General features: G+C 34.5%; 1 protein-coding gene across 1 annotated transcript; it reads left to right on the top strand.

The window, feature by feature from the left end:
• The first annotated feature begins 5,382 nt into the window (after window positions 1–5,382).
• On the top strand, window positions 5,383–6,305 carry LOC118754288 (tumor rejection antigen P815A-like). The gene has a single exon (XM_036489164.1). It carries the CDS (start codon window positions 5,532–5,534, stop codon window positions 5,919–5,921), a length of 390 nt encoding a protein of 129 aa, XP_036345057.1. The 5' UTR covers window positions 5,383–5,531; the 3' UTR covers window positions 5,922–6,305.
• Window positions 6,306–12,588: the final 6,283 nt, after the last annotated feature.

Genomic DNA, 12,588 nt, shown 5'->3' on the forward strand with positions numbered 1-12,588 from the left:
ACTTACTCATGTTATCGATTATTGTTACAAGAGGCGAATTCACCACACTAGTATAAATTTATTTATATTTTATTTATTTTTTGAAAGAATCCAAAACAAAAAAGCAAAAAAAACGACTTCAATTCTCATATAAAAATATATATATATATATATCTCATGATCCAACCAGATTAGTATGGGAACACCGCTCAGATACTACCTTTCCGATGCAAAAAGAATTATCAGAATCGGTTGCCGTGGTCCAAAGTTATACGGTAACATACATTAAAAAAAAAATATTCCGACGAACTGATAACCTCCTCCTTTTTTGGAAGTCGGTTAAAAATAAGACTTAACTCTAGAGATATGAGATTTCAAATTGGTGGTCGAAAAATCGACCAGCGGCCGAATATGGGTTGAATTCATGGATTGGGTGTTTTTTTTTTAATTCACCGCATATCATTTCATAAGTTTTTTAACTTTTATCTTTGCTTTTGATTTTTTTTTTATACCCTAGCGCACATGGGCACAAGGGTATTATAACTTTGTTCGCATAACGGTTGTTTATAACAGGCAAAACGAATTGAAAAACATAGTTATAGAGAAATGTATACATAAATGATCAGAATGAAAAAATAAATCGATTAAGTGGTGATTGTCTGTCCGTCTATGCACATGTGATATTGTGCTTGCCACATAAAAGAAAAACATTGAAAATAATTCAAATCGGACTAGAATTAAGCCCACTTTTCCTGTAACGGTAAATTTCAGAAATGCTTGAAACTTCGATATTTCGAAATTTAAGAACTCTAACTTACCCAAAATTGATACTAACAACAGTCCCTTGAAAAAAAGTAACATTATTATGGAATTTTGGAAAATGGGTGTGATGCCGTCCACATATGACTATACAAGTTTATCTCATTATGTCTAACTGAACATTCTATCGAAGATATTTGAAATAGGGATAAAACCACCCCTGCTTACCAAGTAACGGCAGTTTTCGGAAAGGCGAAAAAACTATATTTAATACTTGCGCTGGGTATCTAATATTCAGCTCCGGCCGAACTTAGATTTTTTACTTCTTTTTATTTAAAATTTTCTAATAAGATTTTGCGATTATTTGTCTTTCTATTTTAATATTTTTGAATACGAATTTCTGTTTTCACGCTGCATCTACATACATACCTCGGTTCAAATACACATGTACACATACATGCAAATGTGACCTTTATCAGTGGAAATACTTTAATCAAACATTTAATTATTCTATCTTTTATTACCTCTCTCTTTCCATTAATTTAAATGTTACGCTCACTCAGGACATATCTGCGACTCCAGTTCGCATTTGGAGTATGGCGGCGGTCTGTCTGTTGCCAGCGGTGGCATCGGTGGCGGCGGCACAACGCCATTACTCGGTTCACATGAAGCCTTAGAAGATGAAATTAAGCGCCTGCGTGAACGACTGCACACCGTCGAATCGGAGAATCAAGCGCTCAATACGAAGCTATCACAACAACAATGGGATTTAGAAAATCGATTAGCCGAAATTGAAATGCAAATATGTGGTGTCTCATCGACATCGAGTCTCGATCCGGAAAACGAAACCGAAGAGATGGAACGTAATCGTGAAAGTATCATATAACACGGGAGCGAGCTGCCCCATCAGTCGATCGGTATGATGTACATATCATGTTTTACATGACTCGCATTGTTGTTGTCGTTAAATGTTAAAATTATCGTTAAACACATGGAACACAATCAATACAACTACATACGCACTACTAGCACTGCAAATTTTACACTACCCCAACCATATTTTATGTACAATGTACAACTGGCACCGGTGGAGTGGAGCCATCTAGCAACATTGTACTTACTTACTTGCTTGCACCACATCATCAACTTTGTATGTATGTAGATACATTAGCAACCGTCAGCTGCTCAATCGATTTTAAAACAGGAAAACTATTTTATTTGTGTGTGTATGTATGCTTCGCAGCGAATCGCATGTCTATCTATCATTCAATTTTATATTCAGAAAATAGTTTGACCAAAGCTTTATATATACATACATTTATACACATGTACACTTGCCCATAATTGTACAAATATTTGTATGTGTATCTATGTAGGTGTATGCATCACAACCACCCACTACTACCAAACCAGTTGGTGTTATATTTCTCTCTTTGCATTGATGTGGGAAAACAACCAACAACAACAATCTGGCAACATTTTCAATTTCCGCTTGCAACAATGTTTTCATTTCGGATTGCATTGCATTGGCCTTTTGTCATTACCATCAACAAAGTCATCATCATCATCTGCGTCCGCATCACCATCGCCATCAATGTCAATGTTTAGAAATCGTCATGGCTACCTACCATTCTCGTTACTGTCATTATTCGAAATTTGAATGATTTTAAAAACTACTATACATGTGTGTGTCTGTGTATGACTTTCGAAAATATCACAAATATTTCTATAAATAGTTGTGTAATATTAGGTTACTTCTGATTTAAATAATATCAGAGACTGTCAAAAGTAAATTGTAACCAAAAAGCGGCAACCTATGTCTAATAATATATGTTACCTTAATAAACCTAGGAAAGTTTTCGAAGAATAAAAATGCGATAGTTTGTGTTCATTGTCCTCCAGACGACCAAATGCAATCTACAAAAAGTTGCGAAAGAATCACAAAGTGATTTATTTTGGAACGCATTTCTGTCATCCCCTGTCAAGTTTGGTTTGCAGACAAACCGGTTTCGACATTGTTCCATCTATGTCTTTCAGAAAGTATTTCATATTTCATTGTTAGACCTAAGGAGCTCGCAGCTCCTTTTTTAGTTTTCCGCTTATCAAGTTTTCTTGTTGTGAATTCAGTTTTTGCTTGATATCTGTGTAGATATTAGTATGAGGTATCTACGCCGTCAACTATCTACTTAGCGCTCTACTCTTGACAACACTTTTTTTATCAGCTTTTATGATTCGTCAAACCACTTGGACTTGTCGATGAATCTATTTATGTTAGTAACTGAGCATTTGGAGATCACCGTAATATTTTGGACGTAGAATCTCCCTGGTTTGTCATGCCTTAGGCGTCTCTAAAAGGTAGTGTAAGACCATTTTCTTTCTTCCCTATATGTCATAATGCTGTCATATATTCCTTGCAGTTTTACTGGTTTCAAGTGTTTTCCAGCGTGTATCAGCCACTCGGGCAAATTGCAAATGCAAATTCATGAGTCCAGGTGCAAAGTTTATTGTCTCCGCTTCGGATTCCTTAAGAGATGCTCCGACCTTAGCCAACACATCAGCCCTCTCATTCTCATGAATGTGCCTACCGCCGGGAACCCGAAGCAGAGAGACTCGGACGACGAGATTAATGCGCATTAGTCATCTCTGACTGTTTTAGACTTTGTTTGTCTTTTCGTACTTCTACGCAGTTTCTCACCAAAGATTTTTCATGCTCGGAAAATACCACGCCCCAACGCCGCAGTCCATCTTGGACCCAACATTATAGATTTCAATGGAATTCTCCTTGACTATCCTGCCCCTAATTCAATGCGGTCTAGAAAGAAACTTAATTTAAGAAATTTCGTGGATGTGGAGTTTAATATGCAGTTTATGCAGAACCACAGTAAACAGCATCAGTTCAGTTTTGTTTGGGTTGCCCCTAGGCCACTTTTTGTGGCCCTGGTGTGGAGCCTGAGCAAATCTTCGTCAATGATTGGCTAATCGTATTATATGCATATGGTATTACCTTAACTCCACCTCCTGTAGAGTGTCGTTTAAAGTCACAACCTACAGTAGCTGGGACAGAACTCCCACTTGGGGAGTGCCTCTATTTGCATAACGGGACAGTGTTGCAGAATCAGTGGTTGAAATTATGATTCTGTTTTTAAGCATCTGTGCCATCCACTTGCTTATGTGTCCAGATATATCCAAGTTTACAAGGGATTAAACAACTGCTACGATTGTAGTATTGTTGGAGGGCCCTCTATGTCGAGAAAGTTTGCTTATAATGGATTGATTCTTCTTTGGCAGCCACAACTTCATGAAGGTCAGTTTCAGTTGAACCGCCCTATATTTACGCATTTTAAACTTTTTAAAATTAGGAGTTTCCTAGAATATGCCTTAAGTGTGTAAGTTTAACAGTATTTGCAATGCCTTTAGCAGGAAGGACGTAAAACATTATTGGTCTAAAGTCTTTAGCTTTTTCGTGATTTCTTCTTTCCAGTTTTTCCAGGTAATTTAATTTTTTCTTTGTCTTTAAGTCAGGAAACTCTTTTGGCCTCTGAGCGCAGCCAGGAAAGTGTGTGCTGATGAGAGCTTCTAGTTATTCCTCCGCTATGTTTGTACATACACCGTCCTTTCCTTTAATAATACGGGGATTGGTGTGTTTCTTGGATAAGACTTTCCTTAGCCTGTCGGTATCCCTACAGTTCGCTACGGATATGCAATGTGACTGCGAATAATCATTTATACTGCTTTAATGCATCTTAGTAGGGCTGTCACAGTCTTTGCAGCTTGGTAAGCGATTACCTCTCCGTGGTCAGGGTAGTTCTTTAAACCCAGGCAACTGAACCGTAGGTGGTTGTACTTGCGTGGTATGCAGCTATCTTAGGGTCTTGGGGCTATTATCCCAGGATTTACATGACTGACCCTTGCACGCCATTAGGACTTTAATAGCTTTGCTTCATCCAAAGAAAGTCTCTTTAAATTAATTATTTAGCCATGCCTCGTATATTATAGGGGTAGGACAACCTGGTGACAAGCGATTAAAAAATTTTAACCTCTTTGAAATCGCGTTCAAACCTGCAGGACTGAGCGAGACAACTGCACTCTGAAACAATTTATGTTAGCGTTTGTAAAAGTCATTTGGGCGACCTCTGCTAGCGGCCATATAGCGGAAAACTATTGAACGGTAGCCTTCGAATCCAAGTCCGTGCAATTGCCACAAGTCAGGTTGCAAGGTTCTTGTATCCTTTGGACGTATATAACACATCCATGGGCCATTTTGAGATAATATCGAATTTATCAGAACTAAAGTCAAACTTTTGTTGCGATATGACCAAGGAACAGAAGATTGTCTGAATTTTCAAACGGCAATTTGAGAAAAATTTCTAATATCTATTCTAACACTAAAAATCTTCAAAGGTCTACTTGGATTTAAGATAGGATGAACCTTATATTCGGTCGGCTTTATGGTTTGATGTTAATATTTTTCAAGTATTCATTCTAGCATAGACAGTCTCTGATATACTTTAGAATTAGTGTTGAGCTTTAAATAAATTTTGAAATTCTAAATGTTAGTTAAATGAATGTTTACTATTTTCATCCAACAAAAAACCTTTTTGCTTTTATAAAAATAAGTTAAGTCAAACTCACACAACAACAACAAAATCAGCCACATTTCTTCATCCTTATATATGTATGTATGTATGTATGTATGTGTTAACAACAACATCAATACTACATAAACAGGAGCAGCGATAACAACAACAGCAGCAAACACAGCAAGAACACAAATCGATGCTAAAGTTTCAACTATGATTGCCACAACTGAGGTGGATTCCGCAAAATATTCGTGGTCACGACATTTGAATATGGCCACACAAACGCCACCTGCACGGCGTCATCAGCCATGCATGCAAGTGGATAGCGCTGAAGATGGCGACGATGATGATGATGATGATGACGATGACGATGATGATGAAGATGAAGCAGTTGACAGCAATGACAAGAACAATGAAAATGACAATTTGATTGAGTCGGATGCAGATGGCGAAGCTGCTGCTGCTGCTGCTCAAATTGGTGGTAATATTAGTGGTGCTGGGGTGACTGATGGTGGTTGCTGTAAGCCACATGCTTCCACTTCAGATGCTGCTAAGGCCAATGATCGGCATGCTGATCGGGCAGCTAAATTTTCGTCTATTTGAAAATTCGCCAATACCTATTTCAGGCTCATGTGCACCTAACATATGCATTTGTACATTTTGGTACATATAAACAGATGTATATACTTTCCATTCAGTGTATTAGGGACTTTCGGGATCCAAGTATTTGGCTAGCTGTCACATGATTTTATAGCTCAAACAGTGTAATATAAGTAAAACTTCACACACACACATCCACACTCGCCAATAAACGCATACACTAGGAACAGAACTCAAGAAAGTTGGAATAGCTTAGTGCTTTTGTGCGCTGCTTTTGATGTAACGTTCCCTTGAAACTCTAATAAAATTTTTGAGAGGAAGTTATGTTGACTAGCTTTGTAAAATTTTTAATTTTCTTTTATTTCACCATATGAGTAGCACCATTAAATTGAGAACTCTTATTAAAGAAATTATTGGGCATGGAGTTTTGTTTTCATTAAATTATTGAAAGCCCAAAAATTTTTTTTCTTGAAATGGGGGTTTTTACATAAAAACCGCGTACTTTATTTTTGGAAACTATATAAATTTATGACATTTTCAACCGAAGTTTCCAGAATCAAGCGCAGCATATATGAGCCAATCTCACGAGTTGTTACATTTTTCGACAAAAACGTGTTTTTGGCCGAAAGTGGTGGTACACCTATCTTATCAGTTTTGTATTACAGCCAATTTCACGAAAGTAATTTAAGTGAAAAATGATTTTAAATTTTTGAATTTTATATAGAAATTGACATAAAATAAAAAAATCATTTTTCTTTTAAATTACTGGTGAAACCGGCTATTAAATTATTAAAATTAAAAAACTTAAAATTTAAAAAATTACCAAAAACTGCGACAGATATTCTGCATGCTGCATGTGGCACACTTTTGAAACTTCACAGATATGTTGTATTTGATGCCGACGTCCATTTTCTATAATATAAACATTCTGCTTGAAAACTTCTAAAAGTTATTAAAAATACAACAATTATAATTTTTCCGAGTTACAATGAAAAAATAAGTAATTTCGGTACCTTTTTCGCTCAATACATGCTTTAAGGCTGAAATTGTTCAAAATACTTGATTTATTTTTCATTGTACTTGCTTCTGGAGCTCCATTGATCGAAATATTTTCAAGAAGAATGCTTTCGCTTTTTTTTGCCGACAGAAAAACTCGCGAGATTTGCTCATATACCGGGTTTTAGTATTTCGAAATTGACTAAAAGAAATTTTTCAGATTAGTGGCATTATTAGCACATATAGCTACATATGGTTTCTCTCATTTTTCAAGTGATATTCTCGGAGAGTTCTAGTTTATCAAATCTAATTTTACAATTTCTATAGAGCCCAAACTAGCGTCAATCAAGGAATAGAGAGTATAAAGCATACTTCTTTTGGATAAAGTTTTATTCAGGCCAAGAGAAAATCTAAGTCCGGTAATAAATATATGCTCGGGAAAACAAAAACCTTACCTTGGCGCTTTTCTTGTTCCCAATGTACAATAGGTGCTCAACTGTTTCTTTGTCATTTTTTTACTGAAACTTCATATGCGGTAGTCATTTTATATACATACATGTAATTTTTTTTTAAATATGTTCATATAGCTTTCAAAAAATGTCTCAATAAATGTTGCAAAATAAGCATAACTTTCCAGAGTTATGCAAATAAAGACGATTGGAACCGATAAGATAACTAGTACGTTACCTGTTTTTACTTAAAGTTACCAGCTCGTTGACAAATTTGAAGGAAATCGTCCCTTCGCCGTTGAAATATTGTTCAATCTTTTTTTCTGTTGCATGGTGCTATCATCCTTGCAAAAAAGTGTTCAGCTATCAAATACAATTCAAAGTTTAATACCGGTCTACTATTTATATAGGAATTCATTTAGCCAAAGCAGATGTTTTTAACATGGATGGCGCCAGAAAGCCAGTTTTAGTACTACTGAAACATAAGCCGCAATCGGACGGACAATAATGCGATGAAGTCAATCTGTTGCCTTTGAGCTCAGAGCCCATTTCCGATCCTAAATTCTCCTGCAGTTCCACATGGCCCGAGATGGGTTATTCCCAAACAGTTTACCTCGAAAAAACAATCAATTTCTGCTCTTATAAAGGTGATCAGGCTAAGGTTCCTTACAAATGGTTTTTGTGGGAGGCAGAATTACAGAACCTGAGAAAATGACAGCACAAAGTTAGCGCTCAATCTTGGGAACCCACAGTGTACAATTTATATGTAGTTCCACGCAGTTAAATCGAATTTCATTTTCCAGTCGGTTCTTAATAAGCGCAATGACCTACAGAACATTTCACTCGTGGTATGTGTCGGTATCTTGTGTAATGTTGGTAAGTAAGAGAGAGAACCCATCTAAGACGCTGATTGTTGGTTAAAAAATTTCATTAGAATAGCAGGTGATCATATATAGATATGGCTATCTAGGCGTTTTCCATAGAATAGCTAATTTTGAGGTAATGGTCTTCTGAAAATCGCATGCAATCTATATCTAGATCCTCAGATCCTTAGACACTTTTTGTGAGTAAATAACAATAAAACACTCTTTTTGTGCTTTCTTGCTTCGTAATTACATATGTATGTAGGTATGTATGTATAATATACAGGGTATCCTAGACCACCCATCCACACTTATGCAATGGACGAAAATGATTTTTATTAGATAGATGCTATATCTTTTGGTCGCATCAGCAACTTGTCGTTTCGACTGGAAATTGGCTTAGTTGAGGTGAGAAAGTTCTTTTTTTTTAATGAGAATTACAACTTTTTACCACAGTTGGGATTCTGCGGAAAAAATATGTATATTTTGATTAAAACTTTTTTCTCGGAAGTGCCTTTTTCAACCTCTTACGTTCGAACTTCCACTCGTCCTAGACTTTTAAAATGGACGAAAATGTTCATTGCGGATCTTTTGGTCATATTACCAAATTCCGGTTGCGACCGTAAAAAAAGTTTCCGAAAAAAGTTACCTATTTTTGTACGCAGGATCCGAATCAGTGATAAAATCATGCATATCCCATTTAAACAAATGGACTTCCGGTGAGTTTAACCTACTTTCAGTCGAGACCGGAAGTGGGTGAAATGACGAAAGGATAGAGCATCCCCGACTTAGTAAATCATATTTTTTTCTTTTTCCAATAAAAATAGCTCCGTTCGTTTTAAAAGTCCAGAATGAATTTAAATTCTAAGATCATTTAGGAAAAAGACACTTTCGAGTAAAAAGTTTCAAACAAAAGTTTCGTATTTTTGTCCACAAATCTTGGGGTTCCGGTAATTTTAGCCCACTTTCGGTCAAAACCGTAATACGATCAGAAAATAGAGCATGCCCGACTCGGTAGGCCATATTTTTTCGTTTTCTAATAAGAAAAACATAGCCCTCCATTTTAGAAGGCTGGACGGGTGGTCTAGGACCCCCCTGTACATACATATATAAAATTAGAAAAAAAAACGATAGATGTGTTTTTGAAAGCAATGGGCAAGAATATTACACACACATAAAGACAAAGATGCGCATTTGCTTCAATGAGATCTAACACTGCCATACAAAACAGTTCTCGCGATTATCGAAGCACTCGCGAATCAGCCGAGCACCAAAACAGCACTCGATTACTCCTGGTGCATACATAAATATCAATCGATTCACTACATAACACTAAACGATTTTTAATTATTTTTAGTTAATGAAACACAAAAATACTATACCTAAACAAAAACGCGTATATCTTGTAAATACTGTAAATAAAATCATTTTAGGAATTTTTCTAATTGGACAAACATTCTCCTCTAGAACACACTACCATATGCATATAAGCAAGTACAAGTAAAAGTGTATAGATTGGGCATGGCATATACATATCTACATATGTGTGTGTGTATGTTACAACGCCCAAATGCGTTATTGTGCTAAATTTGTATTTGTAACTACAAAAACAAATGGCGACTATGAAAATAGGTAAAATATCATTACTGTAAAAATTTACATTCTTAGGTACATATTTGAAGATAGATAACTTTGAGACAAATTCATAAATGTTATATAATTATAAATAGTGGTAAAACTTAATTGAGGAATTATAAAAAAATAAATATGATATATCTACTGACAAAAAGTTGACATCACAAAATTCATTAGAACTTCATTCAAATTCGTATACATCAAGCTAAATAATTATGTAATAAAAAGGTATAATAATAAATATAATGTGTATATTGGAAACGATTTACTTTAAACGCTAATAAAAAGTTCAGCTAGGTAATTAGACTTTAAGTAAAAAAATATTGTAAACTTAAAAATTTGTACTATTGGAAAAGAACTGCCAAAGAAATAAGTAAAATACAAACAAATTAAAAAATAAATATATAAATAGAAAAAAAACACAAAAATTAATTTAAAAAGTGAAGTAGTAAAAAAATAAATAAGAATAATAAATACTTGTAAATATAAAAAAGCAACATAATGTAAAACTGGAAATTGAAGCTTTTTAGCATTAGGGGGGTTCTTAATTTACAAACAAAATGGGCCAGTTCTTTATCTTGTTCTACCTACAAAATAAAGACTTCCGCGAAAATGTCAAAATTTTTAAAAAATATTTAAGGGTCACTATTAGAGTCTGAAAACATTAAAAAAACTTATCAGATTTCAAGTCAAAATTTTATAGAATTTTTTCAATTTAACATAATTAAATTTTTTCAAACCCAAAAGAAAACAGCGCGTGCGACCCCTAAATTATTTTTTTAATTTTGTAATTTTCGTGGTTGTATTTATTTTGAACGTAACATAAAATAAAGGGATGCTCCATGCAAAACATAGATGTTGATATTTTTAAGGGCCACCCTAGTATGCATATGTATATGTATATGAAAATTAGTACTCATTAAATGAATAAGTGCGAATAACGCATCAAATACAAACAGACATACTAACAAAAAATTTGCAGTTAGACTAGTAAACAAAAAATTGTGAAAAACATATTTAGTAATTTTAAAATACAAAATGTACCATAAAATTGCAAATGAAATGTCTACAAAAGAAATGGATAAAACAAACCAAACTGTGTATAGAACGGTATCAAGCAGTAGTTGCTAATGTGAGTCAGGCGAATTTTGTCGTTTTGTTGTAATTGTATGTAACGTATGCATGTATGTATGAAGTTTATAAAATTTTAAAAACTCGTAAACAATAACACATTTAGGAGAGCTAGAAAAAACAAAGCAAAAAATAAATAAACTAAAATAGAGATTTACGAAATTTTCAAATTATGTAGATAAATGAGGCTAGAACCTAAAAAGAATAAACCACTAAACAAAAAAAAAAGAAAGGAAAACAAACAGCTAAAAACAAAAACAAAAAAATATAAACAAACAAATAATGAACTACCAAACAAGGAATGCGCAAGCAAAACTAGAGGAAAAAAATTAATTTAAATTTAATAAAACAAAAACAATATAGCACTTAAATAGCAGTTTAATTTCGGGTATAACTCAAGTTTGAGATTTGAAAAAAAAAAAATGTATTAATTACTAAAAAATTGGTAAATATGAGAAGAGCAGGAGTATTTAAATTGTGGAAACGTTACCGCACAGCAATGGTAGAAAAAGTTAGATTTTAAATCTATCAAGTATTATTCTGCTTTGCTTATGATTTTAAGGGGTAACACCACTCTAGCGGACGGGAAAAAGGCCTAACGGGAGTACGAACAACGGAGTAAAAATTCTATTTAGAGGACAAAAAGGCGGAAAAATATGATATTAAAAATTGGTCAATGAATTTGTGTTTTATACTATTTAAGGTGCCATTTTTTAGCCTTTTCAAAATTGCCGTGAAAATTCAAGACTTTCACACCGGGCGCCTAAATGCATGCTATGACTGCTACATGTTCAACAATTTCTTTAATTAAACTTGTGAAATTTTTGCACATGTACTTCTCAGCTGCCATGTAATAAAACTTTCTTAAGCTGTAATTTCATGTGCTCGGCCTTGTCTGATACATACTCCGGACAATGCTTCTGTTTCTTTACAAGATATAAAGATCTTATGGCAAGACCTCTAGAAAATTTCTCAAATTCAGAACCGAATTTAATCGCCAGGATTTGTAGTAAATGCCACGATATTCTCATCATTCTGCAGTAAAAACTTTAAATTTGCGTTCTCAACAAAGATAACAAACCCTGTGGATAATAAAGAGCAGAATAAAAAATCTGCATACCAACAAATTTTGGGCATTGACGGACCCTAAAAATACTTCAATCTTAAAATCTTTCTCTCAGGAAATGAACATTAAAATACCACAAGATCATGAAAACTTACTAAGACAAATTTCCGGCACTGCTCACATCCATATACGGTCCATTTTCGGAAATACTCCTTCACGGTAACGCTCATATCTTCAAGATTACTTATGCCGAATTTTCACTATGCATTAGATGACACCTTAAAAAACACCTGTGCCATTACGTTAAGAAAAATTGTAATCAAAATCGTTTCCTCATGGCATTTTTTGAAAAGTTAAAAAAAAAAGTTGGGGACCAAATGTTATTAGCGAACAGATTTTCTGCCAAAATGCACAAAAAAAAAACAAAATTGTTACCCTTGGTCATAAGATTTCCCCGCCCATTTCTAGAAGATTCTTCTATTTAGAGAAACCTTGCCGAACAAATGTTGTTAACGAAGGGATATTCTGGC

The sequence above is a fragment of the Rhagoletis pomonella genome, unplaced genomic scaffold (genome assembly GCF_013731165.1).
Source record: "Rhagoletis pomonella isolate Grant_MI unplaced genomic scaffold, Rhpom_1.0 Rhpom_scaffold_03642, whole genome shotgun sequence".
Taxonomy (NCBI): Eukaryota; Metazoa; Arthropoda; class Insecta; order Diptera; family Tephritidae; genus Rhagoletis; species Rhagoletis pomonella.